Source organism: Sander lucioperca, chromosome 23 (genome assembly GCF_008315115.2).
Source record: "Sander lucioperca isolate FBNREF2018 chromosome 23, SLUC_FBN_1.2, whole genome shotgun sequence".
In the NCBI taxonomy this organism is placed as follows: domain Eukaryota; kingdom Metazoa; phylum Chordata; class Actinopteri; order Perciformes; family Percidae; genus Sander; species Sander lucioperca.
Window position 1 is genome coordinate 8,142,949 of NC_050195.1, and position 26,529 is coordinate 8,169,477.

The 26,529-nt window shown below is 39.8% G+C and overlaps 2 protein-coding genes across 7 annotated transcripts in view; one reads left to right on the forward strand and one right to left on the reverse strand.

The window, feature by feature from the left end:
• Positions 1-676: 676 nt before the first annotated feature.
• On the reverse strand, positions 677-16,363 carry tfr1b (transferrin receptor 1b). 3 transcript variants are annotated; one of them, XM_035998270.1, is made up of 20 exons: positions 16,255-16,363; positions 14,078-14,140; positions 13,626-13,827; positions 12,386-12,463; positions 12,244-12,340; positions 9,755-9,892; positions 8,951-9,035; positions 8,653-8,775; positions 8,448-8,543; positions 8,170-8,309; positions 7,609-7,778; positions 7,360-7,479; positions 6,099-6,184; positions 5,956-6,019; positions 5,802-5,869; positions 5,647-5,714; positions 5,082-5,172; positions 4,273-4,500; positions 3,418-3,567; positions 677-3,093 (listed from the first exon to the last, which is right to left on the reverse strand). In XM_035998270.1, exons 2-20 carry the CDS (start codon positions 14,108-14,110, stop codon positions 2,881-2,883), a joined length of 2,250 nt encoding a protein of 749 aa, XP_035854163.1. In that variant the 5' UTR covers positions 14,111-14,140; positions 16,255-16,363; the 3' UTR covers positions 677-2,880. The 3 variants fall into 3 exon arrangements, with proteins under 3 accessions (XP_035854163.1, XP_031153546.1, XP_031153544.1); XM_031297686.2 differs by having other exon boundaries at positions 12,244-12,351; positions 12,382-12,463; XM_031297684.2 differs by having other exon boundaries at positions 12,244-12,463.
• A 5,507-nt stretch (positions 16,364-21,870) lies between these two features.
• Positions 21,871-26,529, forward strand: part of sh3kbp1 (SH3-domain kinase binding protein 1) — a 40,161-nt gene continuing 35,502 nt past the window's right edge. For all 4 annotated transcript variants that reach the window (XM_031297677.2, XM_031297680.2, XM_035998273.1 and 1 more), the window contains exon 1: positions 21,871-22,110. In XM_031297677.2, the coding sequence (XP_031153537.1) occupies positions 22,107-22,110 (4 nt within the window). In that variant the 5' untranslated portion in view covers positions 21,871-22,106. The remainder of the gene's footprint in view (positions 22,111-26,529) is intronic.

Sequence of the window (26,529 nt, forward strand, 5' to 3'; positions counted from 1 at the left end):
AGCCTGCCTATGGTCCCCCAGTGGCTAGAAATGGTGATAGATGTAAACCGAGCCCTGGGTATCCTGCTCTGCCTTTGAGAAAATGAAAGCTCAGATGGGCCGATCTGGAATCTCTTCCTTATGAGGTCATAAGGAGCAAGGCTACCTCCCTTTGCCCGCCCAGAGAATTTGGCCAACCCATGAGAGAGAGACATCATGGCTTTCAAACAAGCAAAGTGGCAGTTGGTCAAGGCCACACCCCTACCCTCCACCTTGCCCCCCCTCTCTCCTCCTCAATAGCTACAGACACAGAAATGGCACATACTAAGGAAAGCTCATTGTGGGACTGGCTCTAGTGGCTGTAATTCTGCACCAAGGCTGAATTTCAGGAAAGAGACTTCAGATACAGGATTAGGGGACCACTAAAGGTCTATATAAAAGCATCCAAAGAGCACAATGTCATGGGGCCTTTAACTGCCACTGTTGAAATATTTCTATCGTAAGCTTCCCCATTTCCTGAGCATTTAAAAAAAAAAAAAAAGGGAAGAATGCAAACTCTTGATTCTGCCCTTGACATTCGCTGCAACCCAAAATACAAACAATGGAACAACTTAGACAAGAATAAATAAGTATCCTCTGCTGTGAATCTCTGTCATTTATTTTATTTGTTATGACAGAAACTAAGATCAGACATAGATTTACTGGATGCAAAGCCAAAAGGGTTTATTACACTTTTCTGCTAAACATGGAGATCACAAAAACATGATTTCAAGAACAGGTTTTGAAGCACTGCAGTACACACAGTGAGCGGAAAAGCCATTTCCCAACCACCCAACTTGCCCCCCCTCGGGATAAAGTAACCTTATTTTAAACTCTTGTTAACAGATATAGGAAAGTCAAAACAGGCTAGAACAATATCAAGCTCAACAGAAGTGACACCAGAAAACAAACAAATGTATTCAAACATGTAATAACCTAAATTATGATAGTTACAGTAACGTTCTGTTTGCTCTTGAGTGTATGTTAAAACAAAGTGGATTTTAAATGTAGTTACACTGGTTAAATAGGGCTAATTGACTAATAATGTTCTTTAAACAAGTTTACCTTTCTGTACTTACAATTGTATACAGGTTCAATAAGTTGTAATTAGTTACCTTTGTTGAATATTTATCTATAGCCCCATATTATTACTGCTGTTTTATGTTCCTCCTAATGCTAAGGCCTGCCAATATTCTAGGAAAACCAGTGATTTAACTTGTAGAAGAAGATAATGATTAAACAAAAATATTGTTTAGTATCTAAACCTAAACTGATTTGAAAAGTTCGTAATATGGTCCAAGTCTGTTGAGCTACACCTTATCAAAAGCAATACAGTACCATGCATTGAAGAGGAAATACGTCATCGAAACGCATGCAAAGAGAGTTATAGCTTGTGAATTTAATTTATATGTAGGTGCAACATCTATTGTGTCTTTAAAGTCACTAACACAGAGAAAACAAAGAGAGGATTGGAGGTAACAAGCCCTACAGAGGTGTGTTTCTAACTATACTGAAAAGAGTTCATTTTAATATTCTTCTGTGTGCGTTTGTGTATGGAGTTGCTTGATTAAATGCAAAATCGGAAATCTAAAAAAAAAGAAAAAAAAAAGAAAAATCATAGCATGGTACAGAAATGTGAGCAAAAATGGAGAAGTGCACACACGCATAATACAAAAAAAATATATAAGTATAAAACTCTGGGAAACACTGTCCCCGATAAGTCGTTCCACCCTTCAGTGAAATATGAGAGACACTGCTCCCGATAAATACACACACACACACACACAAAAATCACACACACTGGTAGGCAAAAACTACCATCACTGCTTGTCATTATGGAAGACACTGCTTCCGATAATGGGTTTTAGTTATGGAAAACACTGCTCCCGATAACTTTATCATATTATAAACTGCTCCAAAAGTCGACTGTGCAACATAAATGGCTTTCTTGCAAATTACGGAACCAATCAGCTTAGCTGTTGCGCTAAAAAGGGTGATTTGATCATTTTTTGTGCATTACTTATTTATTTTTTAGCATTTTATAAGCACGGAATAAATCCAGTCTTAACTCATTTCTGGGCTTGTTGCTATAGAAATAAGAATTTCCCAATATCCACAGAGTTTCAGTTTTTTCTCTGCTCCTAGACTTGTTTATGACAGACTGGAACAACTTTTTTCTGCCCTTCATTTCTCCCTTTTAATGCATTTTAATTAATAACCGTTTTGATGACAGAGTGAAGCACCGCTAATGTACGCCACTTTCTCATGCTTTGATGATGTTCCTTTAGAAAATGGCTTCAAACTAAATGGAAGAAATGAAGGCCATAAAAAAATGAAAATCGAACTTTCACACGGGCTCCATTTTGTCAGCAACAGTTGAGGAGTCATTTCTGTAGCAGATGCTGCCGGAGGATTAGACAGTATAACCGTCATAATTATGGAAGGCACTGCTTCCGATAACGTCGTATAAAAAGACAAACAATAACTTTATAGTGGGCACTGCCACTGATAAAAAAAATAAAAAAGTATAAATAAGGTTTCTCAGTGTTTCGATGGCGAGAGGACACAGCAAAGGCTTTGAATGGTTCCATGTGGAGCCAGGAGGAGAGGAGGCAGATTTGTCAGTAGCATTAATATTTCTTCAAGTATTTGATGTTGGTTCACAGTTAAGAATACGTTCATCTCTCTTTCCTCCTGGATCTTTGTGGAAGTACAAGCCTGTTTTGTAAAGGGTGGGGCTTAGACCTGTGATTGACAGCTTGTGCTTAAGTGCCGATATTGGAGCTTCTCCCTCTGCCCTACCTCAAACTTCATTTTAAACAACACACACGATAGCCACGCTCACAACTCCCCCGTCTTCCTTTAGATTTCCTCATCAATGTCCCAGAGGTTGCCCTCCATGGCGTTGGCGCATCCCTGCAGGTTCCAGGTGGCCAGGGCCAGCTGGATGTGGAGCTGCTCCATGTCGGTGGTCTCGGCGATGGATGCCAAAGTGTGGGAGCCCCGACCCAGCAGGAGGTGACGGAAGGGAGTCTCAATGGGGGACACGTATGGAGAGAGAAGGCTGTGCTCAACCTAGACCAAACAAACATATTATATCTGTTGAAATATAGCAGAAGTCTCTTACAGTTTCTTATAATATCAAAAAAAAGAGGTACAGGCCACAATGTGTCCATAACACAGAATAAAAAAACTGGTAAGCATTGAAAGCTCACATTGAATGGTTTTATTTATTCTTTGACCAGACTTCTGATTTAAAATTGTAAATCTTGCCAATTTTGTTATATGGTAATTAATTAATGGGGAAGTGCTGCTATGAACCCCGCTTTTAAAAGGATTTAATAACATTTTAAATATGCATGCGAGTACACAGCAGAGGTGTCACAGTATGCAACTTACACTCATGATCCTGTCGTTGAGGATCCGACAGGCCTCCTTGTCACTTAAGTCAGTGTTTTGGATGTCAGTCTTGATGCTCATCACAGCTCGTTGGAAGGAGCCGCGTGCACGATTCAGCCAGTTGGAATTCACCCCCTTCAGCTGGCCAGACTACAGAGCAAAGAGTTGAATAAACATCAACACATTTCTAAGAACAAACATATTCTGGTCTTTATAGCTAGATGTCAAAAACATAATTCACAGCATAAAAAAAAAGGTGCGAGGCAGACTGACCCCTATTTTCCACCGGGCACGTCTGCGCTGCGTTGCGAGCAATCGCTGCCATTCAGGTCAATGCTTGATATTCCACCAGCCGCGCCACGGCGCGCCCAGAAGTGTGAGTGAAGCGGCTCACCGCTAAAGACATGCGGCAGGTCTATTTTCACGCGAGCCGCGGGGCGTTCAGACAGCCAGGCAGGAAATGAAATAGCGAGAGCATCCAGTCAATTTACCAAAAGATACCCCCACCCCCGCCCCCAATATCATTTATGTCTCCTTTACAAAACCACGGATGACGAGAAATTCATCTTAGAGGTTGAAAAACATAATAGGCATCACAGATCTTTTTTATAAGGACAAAGGCAGAAAAGAGAAGGCATGGAGTTTAACTGTAGTGGAAGGTAGATACTATGTTAATAAACACGTGATTATTCTGTAATTAAAGAACTTGTAGAGACAATATAATCTGCGAGTCGGGAAGGAGAGACGCTCTGCTTCTGGGACGCTCCGGGTGTGGTATGGCACGTGGCGGAGGACGGAACAAAACCAGAACGCAGCACAGACGTGCCCAGTGAAGAACGGGGGTGAGAGGCCGACCTGTGAGAGCTGGCTGATGCGTTTGTAGACTCGGACCACAGCCTTGGTGATGACGCTGCTGTATCGGCCAACATCCAGGCTGAGCAGGTGGTCGTGGACCAGTCGCAGAGCCATCTGGCCGGCGAACTGTGCCGCCGCTGCCACCGTTTCACTGGTGAGATGGCCGGTTGCGTAATTGAGGCGATCCACGTCGTCCAGGTTGGTGCCATAGTAACTGTAGGCCTCAGTCTTTAGACGAAAAAAAAAGCACCAAGGTACCAAGATGTAACAAAAAGAATCAAATAGATGTCAGCTAACTGCACAAAAACAAAACAATGTTTATTTTATATGATGAGCTCGTACCAAAGAATTTAGAAAAACGTGCATTTCTTTGAGTAAACCAAGTGATGGGGTCTTCTTTAAAGATGAACAGGATAGGAGATTATTATCTATTGTAACCTTTTTATTCCAATAACGCATATCTTATTTTTACATAAAGAACTGATCTACAATGTATTCAGACTAGCTAATCTTTGGTTTACATGCAATGTCATTAACTTAATCTGAGAAACCTATCTTCATTTCTGTTTCCATTACCTTTATATCAACTAGTAGATAAGATATAGCTGACCCAGAAGCAGTAGCACTGCGTTTGTTTGAAGACGACTGCCACCATGTTCATATGAAAGCTCTACTACGCCTGTCGTCTGAATCGGATTACCTCTACTAACAGGAGCGTTGTGTACATCCTAACATTCCCATTATTACTTCTTGTGGGTAAATGTAGGAATACAGAATATAGCAATAGTTTGTTTTATATCAAGACTCACATTGGGAGAGATGAAGTGGAAAGAGATGGAGGGAATTCCAGAGAAGGCCAGGAATGGATAGGCGGGGTCGTCCATTGACATTGGCCTCAGTCTGCACACATTGTAAATGTAAAGTTATTGTACTGCACACGGCTATTAGCAACAAAAAGATTACTCAAATATTAAAATAATCGATAGCTGCAGCCCTAGTTCCCGATTTAAATCAAATGTGCCAATTTTAGACTGTATTTTGTTTAAGAAAAAGTTCCTGTCTGGCTGCTTGTGTTCAGACAAAATTAACAATTGAATATTTGGGATTATTTTGTTAAATAGAAAAAAAGGCTTTTACAGAAAAATGTGTTTGAATTTGTCAAATGAAAGCATCTGTATTGGTACTATTATCGGCACTAGTATTTTTTAGACTTCTGTGGCGTTCAAATTTCCTGATTTCTAAGGACTACAAAACATTAAAAAAAACACCTAAACTGTCCTGACAAAGGGATTTAAATAGTTAGAATAGGAACATGTAGCTTTTGGCTGGCTGACTGAATGAAAACGTGGCATTACATATTGGTTATCTACTCACGTTTTGGCCTCCCAGTTACTTGTTCCCACCATATCGTACACAGTGCCAGAGCCAAAAGGGCTCTTCACCTGCATGGACGAGGCAAATTAAAGTTAATACAAACTGGTTTGTACAGAACTGGATCAGCGCTAAGTGGGTTGTTGTTGTGCAGTTACCTCTCTCATCGTGGTCTCGAGGAGGCTGTGGAGCAGCGGACTTGCTGAGGCCATAAAGCTTCCACGACCTTGTGAGGAGATAAAATCAGTCGACTGACAACCACTGGAAAACTTCTCAGAACAGAGATGTAGTGCAGGAGCGTCCTGTACTTACCCATGACCACTCCATCTAGGCTTATGTAGGTGAAAACACGTTTGTCAATAGAGGACATATAACCCTAAAAACAAAACAGACATATTAAAGAACATTTTCTTTTTTATTTGTACGTCCAAATTAAATGTAATTCACTTCTTCACCTCCAACCACTCGGTGGCGCCAACACTTCCGTACTCTCCGGCGCTCCAGCTTGCAAACACCAGGCTTCTCCTGGGTCTGAACCCATCTGGAAAAAGGAAAACCCATGACTATGCATGGCAGTAAGCATGACTGGTCCGTGTACAGTCAACAAAACGTGTCTGTGCTACCTTAGTTGATAGAAATCTATGCATTTTCCTGTTATTTCTGACAATCTGATAAACAGAAATGTGCATTATGCTTGAATAAATGTAACCCAATTAATAATATTTAATAATAATTGAGAAAAATAAAAAAAATCATATTTAAATAAATCACCGGGAGAGTCCGGTACAGCTGGTTGATGAAACTCAGATCAGCGCTCGTATTCAAGTTTATGTTCTGCTTGTTTAACGGTTGTTTGATAAATTGCTCTTTAACACATTTAGTGAGGATTTGAATTGCTATTTTTATTTTTAAATTCTCATCATCTTGGTGCTGGCGATTTTCCTTTGGGGCTGGCTAAAACCTCTTGGGGGGGGGGCATCCCTCTATGCAGGAAAACATTGGACATGTGAGGACACTGTGATAATAATAAATTGCTTATTTGTACTATTGTATTGAGGGGTCGCACCATGACCCTGAGGTTACGCCATAGCTGATGTGTGCCTCCTTAATAATGTGACAACAAATCAGGGGTATCAGGAGCCACCACGTGAAGACTGCAAGAACTTCAATTTGGTCAGCATTTGCTGCTTGGGTTTTGTCCTACAACTTTCTGATATATGTATATATCTGAAGTGAATATGAGACTTCAGTCTGACTTAGTCAAATAACGTGGAAATCCAAAGTAACTGTTTTCATCTTAAATTTCCTGTTGTGAATTTGGGTTTCCAGGGCTGAGCTCCACTTAAAGCAACACTAGAGAACTTTTCCCGCTTCGGTCCCCCTACAGGTTGAAAGCGGAATTGTCCCATTATGTCTCATTTGAACTACAGATCCGCTACCCGATCTGGCAAACTTGCATAGTGCGGTTATAGCCGGTAGAGAGCCGCAAAGCGAATGCAGAAGTGCCGTTCACCCTGTTACGAGTTGATGAACCACTGAAACGATTTTGGAAACAACAAAACAAAAGTTACAAAAAGTTCTCTAGTGTTGCTTTAAGGGATGTTGAGGAAAATGTGTACAAAATAAGAAAACTAAGTGACTCAGCCTGCTGAAGCCTCATATTAATTAATCCCTTGTGTATTGTGTCTACTGTCTAGTAAGTGTTATATTTGTTACCGTTCTCCACCATCTCGTGAACAGCCTTGGCCAGCTCTATCAGTATTGAGGTGCCAACAGTGGCTTTGGCAAAACCTTTACCCCAGGCGTCTCTCTGAGCTCCCAGTACAACGTAGCGATCTACAGATTCACATACAGACACCGAAACATTATTATTATTAGATGTACGATGAAAAAAGAAATAATGCCACTGTAGATGATTAGAGGGGAGAAAGAAAAAAAAAAAAAAAAAAAAAAAAAAAGAAGTACCAGGATCAGTGAATCCTTTTATGACTCCAAACACATTGTGGATCTCTCTGTTGACCAGCACGTTGTTCACCTCGACAGTGATGTTCTCGCTGCCTCCCAGGCTGTAAGCCACTGACGGGAGGCCGCCTTTAAAACCGCTGCTCGCATCTGGTTCAGGGCCGCCAATTTTCCTAGAGAGGATAAAAAGGAGTTTACTGCGGTTTACATTTATTAAACCAATTTATTTACAACATAAGTCAACTTTCAGATGGTGAAAAAAGAAAAATACTCTAAAAGAGAATTACTGCTGAGGCCACTGTTGAGTCTTTGGAGTGAAAGATAATATCACAAATGGAAATCTGCAGTACAGGCTTCTACAGGCGAGGAAATGGAGAAAAATAATTCCCATTTTGTTTTTTTCTTATATTTATATATCAAGAGATACATTAAAAACAGAAATACAGAAACGAAATTGAAACATTTTTTAAAAGCAACCCCCTCTGTGTGTGTGTGTGTGTGTGTGTGTGTGTGTGTGTGTGTGTGTGTGTGTGTGTGTGTGTGTGTGTGTGTGTGTGTCCATACTGTAGGAGAGCTGAAGCCATGTTGGCGGTGATAGTCTGGGCTGGGATTTTAGGGAGGCCGGACGACTGCGTTGGAGGAAACTGGGTGTGGTTGAAGGAGGGGAATCCAGGGGTGTAGGGGTCGCCTGAACCCAAATGGACCTGAATGGGGACACACACAAAATCAAAATCAATTCCCAATTCCATGCTGTACCAAGTGGTTTCAAGTCAAGACTTTACTGGCAACTTGGTTCAACAGCTTTTAACAGCATGCTACAAAACTAGTACGTGCAAACTTACATGTCCGTAGAGTGCCGTGTCCGCCACATATGTGTAATCTTGAGCGTCAGGGTAGATTAGAACAGCAGAGGCCCCCTTTGTAGCAGCATTATCAACCTGAGAAAATGAAAACAGGAACATGAAGAATTGAGTGAAGTTCCTGAAAAACGTTTCCAAAAGAATGACACAAGGCACACGGTATAAAAGGCGTCAAATCAGCTGTCACCTGCTCTGCAAAGCTTATCTTTCCAGCTCGGAGCAGCAACACATTGCCTTTCAGTTCAATGTTCTTCTTCTGCAGAACATCCAGATCCTCCTGACGGCCGTAGTTGCCATACACCAGCTTGCCCTATGAACACAAGCACAAGTCAGATAGGCCGCTACTCGACAGCAGACAGCTGACAGCTAAAAGCAACAGATCCCAGTTTATTAGGCCTTTAAGTCTTTTAACTTTAAAGTCCATTTAAACAAGAGACAAACATTTTCAAGTTTTCATGATAAAAAGTGGGACTGTATCAACTCACCTCAACTTTCCTAGGAGCACTGTAAGCCAGATACCCTTTAGGCTCATAGACATCTACACCAAAAAGGACACGGTTTGGACGCTTGCTGCAGATAAGAGGACAAAAGTTTGTTACAATAGGTGCATCTCATAACCCTTATTTGATAGCTCTTTGACTCCTTGGTACTGGTAATATTATCATTTGGATGTACAAGTAGTCGGCACACTGTCAAAATTTCGTACAAAATGTTTTAGTTCTGTTTGTTGTCCTCAATTGTTATTGACACTTGCCTCTATTGCTTCCGTCTCCATTTTATTACCTCTAATTATGCCTATTCTTGTAGTTAATACCCAATTAAATAGTTATTTTATGTAAAATGTCTCTAAATTCCTCAATTTCCAATTAATTAAAAATAATTCAATTAATTTCCTCAAACCCGTAAAATAACGTATTGTAGATCGGGAGGAGAAAAGGCCAAGATGCATCAAGAAGCCATAAGGACTACCAACATCACAGTATGTATACACATCCCGACAACAGTTTGACAACATGCTCCTGTGGCTCTGTGACGGTTATTCAATGTGTGAGAAAAGAAAAATGACAAAAGTTCCATGAATGAATAAAAAGTATCCAGTCAGCAAATCAGAAAAATGCATAAACCCTCTGATTGACTTTGAACAACAGCGCCCCCCACAGGCCAACAAAAACAATCTAAATACTTTGGACTTGAATTATCTCCCCATCCTAATGCCAAAAGAAATATCCCTCAAATATTTTTTTTGGAAGCAATTCTATATTAACAGCAGTAAATAATGTGTCATCAACCTGTCTGGTGTCTGCAGCTGAACGTAGTGGATGTCAGTCCAGGGCTCCATCTCCGCTTTCTTGAATTGGTCAAAGATGCGGTTTGCCAGACTGCGGTCTTCCTCACTTCCTGCTGAACAACTGGGCATGACAAAGTCCCTGCGGAGAAACAAAATCAACTTTGTCTCAGTTCAGGCTTCTGAAACTACCCTTTCATGCATAGCTCAAAACACTTCAGAGGAAAAAAGGCCCGCCGGTGACTCATAACACAGACTGCGCTTATTTTAAATGTGAACCCTTGTTTTTACATGTACATTACGAGAAGCACTCTTTCAACCATGAGACACCACACACACACACACACACGCATGACCTTTAGGTACTGTTTCCACATCACAACAGTGATACCTTTGTTTCATTTCCAACAATGAGAAGGCTGACCTCATTTCATGGCATATTGATAGTTTTCAACTCTGATCTGCAGAACAACAGTGATGGAAAGTTACTAAGTACATTCTCTCAAGTTCTGTAACAATCTGAACCAGCCACTCCCAAAAACAACACTTTTAGTGGACGGTGCAGATTTGCCCTATATGATTACATTGCAGCCCGGTTCATGGCTGTCAGTTACAACATTTTGCTCAATACTGGGTCCTTTTGTAAAGATTTTTGTTCAAATCAGTCACTTAGACACAAATGCATGGGAAAATAGGGTCCAGGTTGAAAAATACCAAAATTACCCTAAAAGTAGTACTTTTAAAAAAGGTCCTATAACATGCTGCTTTTATATAGACCTTAGTGGTCCCCTAATACTGTATCTGAAGTTACGTTCCCGAAATTCAGCCTTGGTGCAGAATTACAGCCACTAGAGCCAGTCCCACAATGAGCTTTCCTTAGGATGTGCCATTTCTGTCTGTAGCTATTAATGAGGAGAGAGGGGGGGCAAGGTGGAGGGTGGGGGTGTGGCCTTGACCAACTGCCATGCTTCGCTTGTTTGCAAGCCTTATGTCCCTCTCTTTCTCATGGGGGGGCCAAATTCTCTGGGTGGGCAAAGCAGAGAAAGGGGAGGTAATCTTGCTCCTTATGACCTCATAAGGAGCAAGATTCCAGATCGGCCCATCTGAGCTTTCATTTTCTCAAAGGCAGAGCAGGATACCCAGGGCTCGGTCTATACCTATCACCATTTCTAGCCACTGGGGGACCATAGGCAGGCTGGGGGAACGCATATTAATGTTAAAAAACCTCATAAAGTGAGATTTTTCATGCCATGGGACCTTTAAGGAGTAGTTCAACTTTCTGCTACTTTATACTTCTGAGGGAAATGTTGTACTTTTTACTCCACTAGATTTATTTAATGACTTGTGTTACTTTGCAGATTCAGATTAATAATACAAAATGTAGTCAACTAATGCATTATGATGCATTACTGTATTCACACTAACAGGTTAGGCTACCCAGCAGTATATATAGTCATAATTAGCTCCACGTTTATCAGCTGCGACATTAAAATGATGAATACATAATGCAATACTATAATATATATTATTATGAAATGGACCATTTTGCATTGTGAGTACTTTTACTTTGTACTTTACGTATATGTTGATGCTAATACCTTTGTACTTTTGCTCAAGTAAGATTTTGAATGCAAGACCTTTACTTGAAATTTTTACACTGTGGTATTGCTACTTTTACTTAGGTTATAGATCTAAGCTGTGGTGTTCCCCGCGATCAGTTTGCAGACTGCGTGGCAATAAAGCAGCATAGCCCCACATCATCACATCCCCTTCACCATACCTAGAGATTGGCATGGGGTACTTTCCATAAAATCATCTCTCAATGCAAATCAAACCAGCTATTAGGCTAACTGACATAAAATCATGCCAATCTCAAGGTATGGTGAAGGGTATGTGATGATGTGGTACTATTTTAATTCCAAAGGCCAAGGGAACTTTATCTGGATGCATAGTATCCTGTATCCATGAAATAACCCTTTAAAAATAAAAATCTGCCTGCCTCTATGGGAATTTAACATAGGGGTGTACTTACTTATGCCCACTGTATTTTAAGGAAGAACATTTATTTATTTACAATACATTATTCATTCACAAAGAAAATTGGTGTCCTTAAAGATTGGATTTTTCCTCATTTTTTTAATTAAGGCATTAAGATCAATTTCCTAAAGATGATTTTTTTATTCCTCTTTTTAGTCAACTTTAGCATGGGTGTCCTAATTTGTTCACATGATTGTATATATATTATTCCTTTCCCTCTCACAGAAAGCTGAAGGCTACTGAGACCAAAACAGTACCTGACTGGCACAAATCATTACCACTGTAACATCTATTTATTTGTATTGTTTGTAACTGGGATCATTTACCTATTAAGGAACTGGCAGGTTTGTTTGATTGTCGGGTGTTTGTGCGTTTGTGTTCTCTTTTGGCTTCGCCTTCAGTATAACGACATAACACTGAGTGTGGTTGGAAAAGATCTGCACATGAACAATGTACCTCAAAGTTTGGTCAAACGCATGGCTGGTGAGTTTCTGTGTGAGGAGTTGGTTCAGCGGAACGTCTGGAGCTGGTACAACAACAGGTGGCGTAACAACAGGTGGCGTAACAACAGGTGGCGTAACAACAGGTGGCGTAGCAGTCGTTCCTTCCGGCTCGGTGCCACAGTTCACCGACTCCACCTGAGTTTCACGGTGACAGAGGTAACCAAGCACGTAGCCTGCAGGACAAATAGAGCAATGACCTAATTAAGGCACTTGTACAGAGACATGCAATTCATTTTCCACTTTGTCTCTAAAGTTACAGCTAAATAAGTTACAACTTCTTTGTAGGCCACAGCTAGATTTTAGATAGATTAGTGTTATTGGTATAAAATGGAGTCCAGTTGTGTAGACTGGTTTTTGAAGTATGCCGTTTGTTTGCAGTAATTCTTCCAATCGAACTATCATTTTTTAAAGCAAAAAAAAATGCCAACTTACTGGTACCAGCTTCTCAAAATATTCATTGGTTTCCATAGGGCCGGGCGATATGGAGAAAATCCAATACCACAATATTCTTGACCAAATACATCGATATCGATATTGCAACGTTATTGTAGGGTTGACAATTGGTGCTTTCACAAAACACTTTTCACAATGAGATTTTAGATAAATAATCATCAATAATGTGGTAAACCGTTTCAAGTGAAATTATAGAGAAAAAGCAAACAATTGTTTTCCAGCTACTGTATATACTGACTATGTTTACATGCATGCACAAAAATCGTGCGATGTTAAAACAAATCCGCAATTCTTGAAATGATATTCCCTCAAAATGTTTCCCAACAGATTTTCTGAGAAAATTGAGTTAGTATGTGCTTGTTCGATACAATAGCATCACGATACTTATGTCACGATACGATATTATTGCGATTTTAAACATATTGCAATATTCTGCGATATATTGCAATTTATAACCCTTTTTCCAATTTTTCCCCAATTTCAAATTATGTCCCCGAAAGGAAACTTTGTCGACATCTGTTTTATCTAAAAAGATACATTTCTGTTTGTTCATCTCACTTTAATTTTTTTGCTGCAAAATGGGATTGTCAAGCAAACAAACTGACCAACACATATATAATAAAAGAACGATACTTTTGGATACTTGGAAAATATTGCGATACTATACTTTATCGATCCCCCCCCCCACCCCACCCCAAGTAATTGTATATCACAAAATCTGGATATATGATTTCATCAAGATATGATTCCATTGAAAGACGTATCATATTGAATTATCGCCCAGCTCTAGGTTTCCACTGTTATATATCATGTTATATATTGCAACATTTAGATAATAATAGATAAAGAAAGAGGGGCATGTTAATGATGAGCGTGGTGTACCGGTGACAAATATCAGCAGAATCCCCAGGGCCAGGTAGCAAACAGTACTCCGTTTCTGACGAGGAGGTGCTGGCCTGAAGCTGGGAGATCCCCCGGCCTGGTCCTCGGCCTCTGTGGCGCCATCCGACAGTTTGACCTCAACGTGTCTTTCTCCATCCTCTGCCGGCTGCAGAGTGAACCTGCTGTACCGCTCACTTTTCATCTAGAGAGGGAGAAAGACAGGAGAAGATAACAGTGAAAACTATGAGAGCCATGTGTTCCATCCTGATCCCACAGCTGCATGGGTAGCCAAGTGGTTACAAAGGTCTAACCATATTTTATATCAGACAATGCAAAATGGAGCAAAACACATTGTCTTATTAACCCATTTACTGTAGATACAAATTTATCTACAATTTTTTTTTTTTAAAGTGTAAAACATCAACTCTGAAATACAAGTAACAAGCACTCACCATGCTGTTGAAGGCAGACCTCACTCGATCCATTGTTGTGGTTGTTTCAAAAGAAAAAAAAACCTGGGTATAGAAAAGATAGAAAATACAAAGTCCTGATTGGCAAAGTAGAAACACAAATGCAAAGATGGAAAGACCAAAGGAAACAGAGAGGGAGGGAGAGGATGTGTGCTGAGTCTGGTTTTCTAACAGAGTTGCTATTCAGATGACTAGGAAAGGTTGCCGTCGGTCTGCAGGGAGGAGTGTTTTCTCTGTACATGTAAACAGGCTGACTCTTATTCACTGAAACCAGCATTAAAAAACATTATTTTATATACAGGATTAAGTATGTTTCTTGCTTGCTTTTTCTGTCATAATATACAATGTTTATTTTGAGTTTACTTTGCTGCGCGCACATACGAAGATAATAAGGAAAATACTTTCTACTCTGTTTACCCCACAACATTTAAAATACGGACGGACGGACACACACACATAGTGCGTGCCGCTATCTTTGTGGGGACCCGTCATTGACAAAATGCATTCTCTAGCCCCTTACCCTAACCTTAACCATCACAACTAAATGCCTAACCTTAACCCTTACCCTCACCCTAACCATAATCCTAAAACCAAGTTTTAACCCTCAAACAGCCCTTTAAAGTTGTGGGGTCCAGCATTTTGGCCCCACAAAGCTGTCCGGACCCCACAAGTATACTGTATTCCTGGTTTTTGGACCCAAGAACACAAACAGACACACGGACACACACACACATGCACACACACACACACACACACACACACACACATGCACATGCACACACACGCACACACGCGTGACCTTTAGGTACTGTTTCCACATCACAACAGTGATACCTTTGTTTCATTCATAAACATGTCACACGCAGACTACACTGAGGCGTCGGTCAGAACTTAACAACAAGGGTTGGTTCCAACTGACAAAAACACCTGGATGTTTCCAGTAAAGTGTTCCTTCCTTATAGGTGGGGATGCAACGTACCAAGCTTACCGTTAATTGAAACCACTTCTTCATTCCTGAGCTAAAGCAGGAAATAGCTACTGAGTCATTATCCAGAGGTAATACATATTTAGAGTATCCAGATTTAATGCAATCATTAACTGATGAAAACATCAAAATGACAAAAAAATGGGCTTGTGTTCATATTGGAACTGAAAAATAAACTGAAAATATTACAGCAAAGCCAGAAAAGCTGCATTTACATGTATGCCTCTCCAAAGACTGAAAGAGAGCATTTTTTGGCGGTTTGCACAGGATCTAACCACTTCCTCCTTGTGTTTTAATCATAGCCTTACAGACACATCAACCATGCTGATATTAGCTCTATGACAGCCTAAGTAACAAGAGTTACAGTGCAGTAATACACACAATACGTTGGAGGTAATTTAGACGCAGTGTCACCATGGGCCTCAACATCGTCAATTAATCTGATGATAGTTTTCTCAATTAATCAATTTGATCTATAAAATGTCAGGAAAAAGAAATTAATCGATAATCAAAATGGAAGCACATTCATTTCCTGTCAATCAACACAATCATGTCAGCTCTAGACACAACTGGTTAATTAGCATATTTAAAAAAAAATACTCAAATATTTATGTTGCATGTTTTTTAACTCTTAAATAAGTAAGCCAAAAAGAAAAAAACGCAATATTGTGCATGATATTAAAAATATTGTCAGTGATATTAAACAAGGGGAGCGGTCACATTGAGGTTGCATCATGTCACTCCACATGTTAGCTCTTCCTCTGTAAGAAAGGTAGACATATGTTGACACTTTTGCATGTCTGACCAGGTCTTTTTATATATACTGTATATATAGCTATTTGTTTTTTGGGGGAGTGCAAGAATATTCCCTCATCACACTTGCAAACCAGGGACAAATCAAAAACAAGGCTTTCATATTAAAAACAATACATACATATTTTGTCGATTTATAACTGTAATATGAATTTACGAACTAAACATAATGATACAGTCCGAGGATATGTGACGCTGAAAATACCTATTTGTGAATAACGTTAAGCTAGTTAGCTACACGTTTGGTATCATATCTTTTCGGTTGAGGGAAAGACTCGCGTAAAAGGCAATGCAGCTCAACAACTGTCTAACTATATAATATATAAATGAATAAAAGGTCTGTCAATGTCAGTAATCTCACCTTATTGCCGGTCAAACACCACGCGTCCTCTGTTGCTAGTGAGCTGCTTCCTTCCTCCTCTCAGTCGTGTCATGGATGTATGAACGTCCTGATAAGGGTCATGGAACTTCCGCTTTACGTCATCCTGCGATCAGCTCCAATCAGTCACGTACACATTCTTAAGGGTAACACCCACCAGCAGTACATTTACTCACACTAAGTAGGCCTACTGTATTCAGTATTGAGGTATTTGTACTTCCCTTCCATTTTATGGTACCTTATATTTTACTCTACAAGATTCAGAGAGAAATATTGTACTCTTTATTTCACTACATTCATTTGACAAGTTAATTTGAAGAATAGCATTTTACATTCAAAACGTACAGTGGTGGAAGAAGTATTCAGATCCTTTACTTAAGTGCTAATACCACACTATAGAAAATACTCCACAACTAAATGTACTGCATTTAAAACCTTATGAAATTAATAAATAGTAGAAGTACTCATTCTGCTGAAAAAAAATATCCCTGTCAGTGTTTTACTACTATATATGATGTTTTTAGATTAAAATTGCTTGTGCATGAATGTTGATGCTGCATATTTTTCAGAAATTGACCATTCTGCATAATGAATGATTGTATAATGATGATATTTTTATAGTGTGTGTGTGGGATTACTGATTTTACTTGAGTAAATGCTCTGAACACTTCCCCCGCCACTGCTTATGTACTGCTAACTAGACCAGCCGGTTATGGAAAGTCACCGTACATTCATTGAAGTACAGTGTTTTTAAAGAGTAACTTATAACCAGGCTAAAAATCTGTGTTTCACTACCCTCTCTGTTTGAAAGTTTCAAGTGTATATAAGTATTTTTAACCAACAGAGCACTAACCTACAATAAATGAGATTGGTGATGTACGATGTCTTTACTATTGCTGCTTTCATGTGGTGAGGAAAATGCTGGGATGATTCTTGCAAATGTATTTGAATAACAAAGAAATTCCAGTGAGACCACAGCTGCAGAGAATTCTTATTATATGGTTTGAGACAGCATGATAACAAATATTTTTAAGGAGTGAGCAAAAATCGATCAAATTAAAGCAGGCATCCCTTAACTTTTATTTAATTTGATAAATGTGTTTTTGAAGTCTCGTGGATTTAATGAAAAATTACAAAAACAAACACCAAACAACAAAAAATGACACCTCTAGGAAATAAAAAAATACAGATGTTACCTGAAATCATTTAACACAGTAGTCCATTGAAACTCCAATAACCTGTTAACCTTGACATTGCTGGCTGTGGTGTCCTAAGCACAGATATGCAGTCTGTTCAGTGGGTGGAGCTGCAGACAACAATCACATAAGAGCTGTTGATGCCTCAGGCTAACCTCCTTATGGCTTTAATTCCTTAGGGTAAAATGAGTCTAAATTGATGTTATATTGTGCTCTCCTTTTTTGACAAACAAGAACAAACTGTTGACATCAGCACCACCAAGAGTTATGTACATTCAAGTGGGATGTGTTTAAAGTTGTTCTCAGATGTATGATTATAGGTTATAGGGTAAGTGAAGGAGACATTGCTACAGTACAACTGCTCTTTATCAATAATCCTCTAAAATGGGAAATTATACACCCGTAAGACTGTAACTGCAGAAAAGGAGACTTACAGTAATATGGTAATATGACCTCACGCTGCAGTGTCAGCACAGATGGTTTCTCACCAGTAATCTATCAGTGCAAAGCACTTCGATGTAGCACTTTAAAATGTGGCAAATGTGAGTCAGTTATTGTAACTAAGACTAAGGGACTCTATGAACTCTATGTACTGGAAAAAAGATTGAATAGTTACATCAAACACTTGCCTTTAGTTTGAGTCATAGATTAAAAAGGTGCAGTTTGTCATATGCAGAGAACAACAATCTGTAACAGGGCTTTACACTGTAGCTGTAGGACCAAATATGTCAGTTTTGAGAAACAGTGAATCTTTATACAGGCTATCTGCAGGTTGTGACAAGTCTTAAATGTTTATTTATTTTTTAGTGGAATCCATTTTTACTTATCCTGGTCCAGGTCACGTTAATTTAATTAACTCAATAGGAATTATCGCTTTATACTGCTGGTAATTACTGAAAAATGGGACATAATAATAATTCCACATCATATTGTCACTACTGGTTTACCATGTGACCGTTATTAAATTGCATTCTATGAAGGAATCCTGCAGAAACCATGTTTATAGTTAGTAGGGATTGAACATTATCTTTTTAAAGAGCTTTTTCTAACCGCCAACAGTCACCTTCACTTTATTCCTCACTTTAACTGAACTACAGTAGAGTTAAAAGTATCATATGATGTAACAATGATGAAATCAGGGTTTTGTTAAGAAATGATGTTGCAATTTCTTTCCAAGTCAGGAGAAGAGCCACATAGGCTATCTATGGCCACAGAGAGGGTATACCGGTAACCAATCGTTTTCATACAATCGCTAAAATGACTCAAATGCAACATTTCAGATGCCATCAAAAAACAAATATGCTTAAGGGAGGGATGACAGTGCTAGAAACAGGGTCAGCACTGCTGAGACTTCTCACTGGGTGTTTTCACATGTACAGTAGTGGCAAAATTGAATTGGGGCTTCAGCACATCATGTAATAGCAACACTGTCCCAGATGGTGTCACCTTAGTGCTTTGTGTTAAAATTACCTCTCATCTCTGGAGACATTAACCTCTATCTCTGGATGAGGACACAATTAGTCTATCCTAAGGCCAACTGCACATATAGCAGCACAGATGGCATCTATGTGGGAGAAGATGTGTTACCCTAGATACCATAATACCACATCTTTTACATTTCAGGCATTTTGTTTACATTTCAAAGTGGGCTCTTGTGACTGAATAGGAGGTTCACTCTAATACTGAGGAGCATGGCTGGTAAATGGATTAATTGGCTGTTGTGAGATTAACCCTGTGACATTTTGGTGACTCCTGAGGCTTCACAATATGGTCACAAGTAACAATTATAATATGATAATTCTAAATGCTAAAACCTACTGCAACAGTAGCACAAGTGGAGGAGAGACATAAAGTACGTTAACACAGTAATTTATAATATACAGTACAAGAAATGTATGTTAAGTTTGCTGACACTAGCCACCATAAGCTACAGGTCATACCAGATTTACAGGATCTTTGGACATACAATCATAACAGCCCAAGTATAACACCCGCCACCTGCTGGCAGCAGAGGAAAAAAAAGTGGTTTTAGTGAATTAGTTAGTTAACCTGAGTAATTTAGAAATAAATATAATTCTGGATAATGCAAAAATCCTCGATTGCAGATGTCATTTATCATTATTATACTCTTTCAAGCCAATGGCTAATATAATAGTATAAAAATAGTGTTTTAATTGTGCTTTGCTCAAGAGGCAATCCACGCAATGTCAAGTGCGCAGTCTGGGAATACAACAATGCGCATGCCCGAAGGTGTCTGACTGTTGCCGGGCTGAATCTGATTGGCTGAAGTATGGTGTATGGGTGTAGCTCCTAATTTTTCAGATGGTAGCTAGCTAGTTGGTTACTCTGAACAATGTCGATTAACTCTTATCGCCTACAGCACACATTTGAAAGTCTGTCTTTTGAAGACAAACTTAAAGATAAAACACCTCAGTGCCCACCAGCCGCGGGATATTGTTATAAAACAAGCCTCTGGTTAAAAAGAATCCTATTAAACATGGAGCGGTTCTCCAGAACAAAATGGCTAACTGCTAACGTTAGCTTGTCAGAGAGGCTTTTTTGTTTGCCTCCTGTGTGTATTACGGGAGGGATGGTACCTGTGGTAAAGAACAAGCTTTCAGGATGCCAATCAGCTTTCTGAGAGGATTACCAAACATGAAAGCAGCAGGACAATATGGTAAAGTTGGCCAAACATAGCTACATTATGTCAAATAGTAAAATTGTGTCATTTTCTGGTTTTGCATCTATGCAAAGTAACGTTAACGTTAGTTGTTGCCCTAAACGTTACCATTTTTTTCCCTTCTAAATCAAACCCAAAAACACCACTGGTATCAATCATCTCATCTAGCTAACTTTATAGTCCTAATTTTACCCAACTATTTTTTTAAGGAAATATTATTTATGAAGATATCAGTTTAATGTGTTGCCTTGTGTGAAACATGTTACACCTTTATTTTGGGGACACTATTACAACTGAATATGATGGTAGCTACATTTGAGGGCTTTTACACACTTTCACACCACATTTTTACTGACATTAAACAATATAGCCTCTGCTCAACAACTCTAGCTAGTCAAGACAGTTAATACAGTAGGCTACAGGCTAGAAAGGCCTTTTACTTGCAGTACTTTTCACAAAATCAAGGTCAGACAAGACGTATCATCTGTCTTGCGTCACAGCCTACCTGAGACGCATTCTCCGGTCATATGAATGCCATTTCTATGAGCTGCTGTTTATCGTATCAAAGCTTCTTTGTTGTCTGTACAGCAGCTTGTTCTGTCACTGTATTCCACCCAAGTAACAACTGATTGTGAAAACTAATCTATATTCCCCCATCTCTTTTCTCTCTCCACTATCGCACCATCATTTAATCGCCCTCTTTCTGCTGCTGCCAGCACATTCATTCTCCCCTGCACGTTAAATCCAGAAAGGACAACACTGCTGTGTGTGTGTGTGTGTGTGTGTGTGTGTGTGTGTGTGTGTGTGTGTGTGTGTGTGTGTGTGTGTGTGTGTGTGTGGGTGTGTGTGTGTGTGTGTGTGTGTGTGTGTGTATATGTGTGTGAATATTTTTGTGTGTTTGATAAGGTTTCTGTTTATTAAACATTTTAATGAAGTCTACCTGAAGGCCATAATCCCTTAACGGTGCAATGTTTGGGGAATACTGTCAAGACTTTGTTATCGCGAGATTTGGGATACACAGGTGCAAGGCTTTGAGCCATAGACTGTATATATTAGTCTATGCTTTGTTGCTACCTTCAAAGGCTGTTGGAAATATGACATTCTTAAAAAAAAAACTGCATGAACAATGCTGAAAAAAGTTAGAGAAGTAAGAAGATACTGCATTTTCTTGTTCATTTCAACCATTTTAACAATAGAGAGCAGAAGAAACTATGTCATACGTGACTTATATTTATAGAAAAGACTAATCGGTTAGATCCACAGGAATGTTCACACATCTTGAGGTCAAGTCTTTCTTAAATTAAAACTTCAATTAAATTAACATCAGTTACAGGCCTTGTAATATTAAGTCTACTCTTAGTTAGATATTTAACTCGTGACTTTTCCTCATGTGTTTTGTATCTTGGTTGTGTTAATATAGATAGATAGATAGATAGATAGATAGATAGATAGCTAACAGCAGTAAAAGACATTGCGAGTACTGGAGAAAACATGAAGAGTGCACCTCACATAGCTGAAATATGTAATGCCATCACTAATTGATCTGGAGGTATTACAATAAGTTATGAAGTTATTTTTCTATACCTACGTCACATTACTGCCATATGTGGTTGTTATGAAAATACTAATTTAGAAGCCTGAATTTACGCGGTGTACCTGAAGGCAACGAGAGAGAGAGAGAGAGAGAGAGAGAGAGAGAGAGAGAGAGAGAGAGAGAGAGAGAGAGATTTGTTCATCAGCGCTTTTCCGTTTTCCTCGCTCTGCCTCCTCTGCCGTGTCACCGGAGAGAGAAAGAGGAAGGAATATGGTTTCATCAGACGCTCCTCCCGTTTCAGCGCTGCTGTAGCGGATCTATACGAGCAGGAGGCTGGTGCTCGGTTCGGCACAAACCTCACACAACCGCCTTTCCCGTTACCAACCAGCCTGCAGGAGCACTACCAGCACACCGGGACACATAAATGGGTAAGATGCAACGCTTATTTTGCTTCTAATTTAGAGTATGCCCAAAAATAGCCTCCAGCACCTCTGCGCATCTGGATGGGCAGGAACAAACGCCCGGTCCAGATGCGCGCAGGGTTCAGCCTATCTCCTTCCTTCCTCCTCCTCTCCTGTCCTCTTCTCCCCACCTCACCTTCACTGACGTCGCTTCATACAAAGCCGAGCTGTTTGTGACCGCGCGGGTTTGGCGTTTCCATGCTTTTTTTTTTTTTTAAATTCATGATTGGGAAGCTGCGCGTGGGCGTGCGGCTCGATCGGCCGTACGGGTGCGATTTCAGGAAAGCAACGGGTCACATTGATGAGTTGCAGATGTTGACACGTTTACATTCACTCTCTGTCTGTCTGGCCATAGTGTTGCACAGTGTTTGCCTCTCTCCAGCTCCCTGTCTCTGTGGATGAAACAGGCCTGCCTGTGACATTCCATTCCTCTCATCATCGCCATCATGTCCCACAGCCCTGCGCTGTTCCACACAATGCATGCAAATTCATTGATTGCAGATTTGGTGGGCTAGTAATCAGTCAACTAAGTGCATATACAAATTTGCTAATTATTGCACAGATGCAGGTCTGGAGGTGGTACTTTTTCTTTTCATGCTTTTTTAATGGGTAGATCTTTAAAACATTCCTTTGGGCAACTTGTGGATTTGTAAAGTAAATTAATTTATGATGGATCAAGTGAGCATTATATAATACTGATGAATATAGAGTAGTCAGTCTATCCAAAATACTTCCTTTCTATTCCTTTTGCATGCATACTTTCTATTGGATCTATTATCTCTGCTGCATGTAAACAAACAATGCATAGTCAGCCTCAAGGGGAAACACTCACAGCCAGTTATACACAACCGCCAAGGCTGAATGACCAACTGGGAAAAGCAGGCAATTTCCCCATGGGCCTGGACCAGATTCACTGTGTGTGCCGTGGTAGTTTAATTAATTGCAAAATTGGCTGTAATATGCATCACTAATTACAGTATTAGCCGAAATGGAATTTGCAAGGGCCTTTAAACAGGTCCTTTGCTAAACCTAAAATAAAAAGTGCTGTGTTTTATAGCAGTTACATTGTGTATATGTCTTTGTAAATGTACTGTAAAAAAAATACAGAATGCATTAACAATGTAAGAAGGACGGTGGTGGTGGTGGTGGGGGTTGTCAGTGGGGACCCTCAAGTGGGTTAATCCATCCTTGACATTTGTACAAGAGGAATAAGTTGCCTACTACTGTCTTCATTTATTTTATTATTTATTTATTTTTTAGATTATTTTTTGGATCCAACCCGGCCACTATTTATTTTATTTTTTAGCTGTGACTGTGAGCCACTTTATTAGGTACATATGTGTAATCTTGCAATTAAACAAACAGCACTGGCATAAATTCTACTCTTCCAACGTTTATAATGTTCAGTTTTGGGTGACGGACATTTTTAAATTCAATCACATGTTCATTACTGAGGTCATACAGAAGTTAAAAGTGGCGTTGTACTGCTGGAATACATATTATTTAGTCCTTCCCATTTACAAACATGAGGTGGACATGGTATTAGAAACATCTCTGAATATAATGCAGTCTAGTAGAACACCAACACTGACTTCAATGCTAAATAATATAATTAAATAAAAACATATATGAACATTATAGGTATCATGACAGTAGACTTTACAGCAGATCAGTTGTATTGAACTGCATTAGAATGTACTGGTGTACCTAGTATGTGTATCAAAGAGTATAGAAGTAACTTCTAGACTCGTGTGTATATAGATGCTGTGTAAGACTTTCAATAAAGAAAACTTAAATTGAAAGACAGTAAGGCCCTTTTTATGTTGTTTTACATTGCATTCTTGGATCAATTTTGTCATTTTTGGTTATTTCTTTGCTTGTTCCTATCGACTTACAAAATGGAGACAAGACATCAAACTTACAGTTAAAAGCTTTCTTTTCAACTAGAAGAAAACTGTCAGCTTTGCCTAAAACTGTCCTTTGAAGTCAAAGATTTAACAGTTAAACAGGTAGATATGGTTGTTAAAGGAGCTTAGTTTCTCTATCGTAATTAATCTTAAGTGAAAGTTTCACGTTTCTCAGCCGGAACTGAAACACTTTGTCTCTCTTTCTTGCTTTTGCTATGCTGTTGCTGTCACCGTGCCTCTCACATTAAAAACAAAAAACAGTAACGCACAAAGTAATTATCTCGGGGTTGTCAAAAGTAATTCTGGGAAATGGGAATTAGAAACATTCAATGAAAGTTGAGGGAGTCGGAACACTTAGTCACAAAGCAACTTCCTGCGATGCAACAGAATGATGAGTTGAGCAGAGAATAGTTGGAATTTTCCTTTTAATGTGGGAGAAGTCTGTAATCTGATTCACAGTTGGAGTGGGTGGCTTTGACTCCCAGTGGGCTTCAGTCCAGTGTGAATGCTTTTCAGTGAGAGCATTGAAACATACTCTCAACTAAACTAAACTGCTGTAAACCAGTGAAATGTCAAGAGTGGCTTTGCAAAGTTCAGTTTGTTTGGATGTGTAGTTTCCTCTTATCTAAACTGACTGCAGCTGTTCAGAGTACGCTAAGGGCCCATCTCAGTTCCTGTATGTCAGTATGTTTCTTGACCACTTATGTGGGAGTTTTGGTTTGTCTGCAAGCTTTCAGATATTCTGTCTCTTGTCCTCACAAAGTCTCCTGTGTCATTTTTAACCTTTTACACACAGGAAATGTATTACCACCAACATTAAAGGTGCAATATGTAATACTGACAGCTAGCATTTAAAATAGTTACTGCAGTCCAAATTCAATATACTGGAGAGAGTTGTCTCCCCCGCCCCCTTCTCCCCAGACTCGAAGTTCACGTTGGTTGCCAGGCTGAGACCGTAGCATCCACAACAATGTTGCTAGACGCTTGTCTCACATAGCCAGACATTACTCCACAGCACAGCGGAGTAGCTAACGTTAGATGCTGGCTATATTGACATTCATAAAAGCCTGTGCTAACGCGGAGCTCTGTACCCAACTGACAGGCACACTTTTTCGGCTTACGGTAGGAACCACTAAAAACCCCACCACCTTGCCGTCCTCTCCACCCGATGGACAAACACACTTTCTCGGCTTAGAATCAGGGTAGGAACTGCTAAAACCCACAAAACCTCGCCGTCCTCTACACCCGACGGACAGACACACTTCCTCAGCTTAGATATATGATAAGAACCGCTAAAAATACCACTGCCTTGCCGTCCTTTTCCACCCGACTAAATACACACTTTGTTGTCTTAGAATTACAGCAACAAGCGCTAGACCCACTGCAAACTCACGGCCCTCTCTTCCCGATTTACAGCCCCCCTCTCTTGGCTTAAAATAACAGGCTACACGTTGTAAACAGCCGTGGCCCGCTTGCCTGGTCTTCCGGTAACGTTAGCTAACGTTAGCAGTTGGCATGGTTGGCATTGCGCTGTTAGCCAGGACCAGTCGGAATCACTTTACTGGCTTTGTCTCAATTGCGAGTAAACCAACATAAGTACTATATAATTCAATGTGAGTACACAAATGTTGAAATGACATCAAATGCCATTCCCTAGTAGCCATAATACAGTCCTTCCAGAAAAATGCGGAGTTTTTTTGTGATTGTCGCGGGCAACAATCCTTGATTATGCGGCACGTTTTCTTAAAAAATGTGATGGAAAATGCTTGATATTTATGCAATTTTATGCGATGAAATTGCGGGAACTTGCAAAACCTGCGGTTTCATCATGGCTTCATCGCGGGGTTTGCAGCTTTTCGATGAGGTTCACGTGGCGTAATTACGTCACTTCATAACGTTCCCATGGCAACAGGGGAAAATGGCTGCTCTTGTGTGAAGTAAATGCAACATTTTTCAACTTTCTGCTAAGATATATGTGACTCTTTTGCAACGAAAATGCGGGGATTATGAAATCATGCAAGCCCCGCATATTTTGCGTGGAAATCTGCAATGTGTGCGGCGTATTTGAAAAAATGCGGTCCCCGCATAAATATGCAGACTTTGGCTGATTATGCATTGAGTTATGCGATCGCAGAATCATGTTTTTCTGGAGGGACTGGTAATAAATTAGCCTGAAGCTAATGCTTACCTGTTCAGGAGGAAATTAGCCAACATTGCATCCTTTTGGGCTCTAAGCTGTCTCCATCTTTCAGATACATCTCCAATATTTACCCGGGGTTTGTTACATCTCTGGTCACGCAACTGTTTGCATGTTTTTTAGGTCGGGTAGAATCTATCTCCGTTGATCCCGTTTGTTTGTTTGCTGCTTCCATGGCTGTAAGTAAATATATTACATATTGCACCTTCAGTGTTTAAGTGTATGCAAGTAGGGCTGCAACTAACAATTCTTTTCTTAAAAACGGAATAAGTAGTAAAAATG

Bases quoted from the DNA above. Each gene is read 5' to 3' on its own strand.
- tfr1b (XM_031297684.2), bottom strand. From the start codon at position 14,110: ATGGATCGAGTGAGGTCTGCCTTCAACAGCATG. The intron at 8,310-8,447 runs GTAAGTTTGCAC...GTCCCCATTCAG, and splicing joins ACACGGCACTCTACGGACAT to GTCCATTTGGGTTCAGGCGA. The intron at 5,715-5,801 runs GTAACTGCACAA...TCGTCCATGCAG, and splicing joins TCGAGACCACGATGAGAGAG to GTGAAGAGCCCTTTTGGCTC.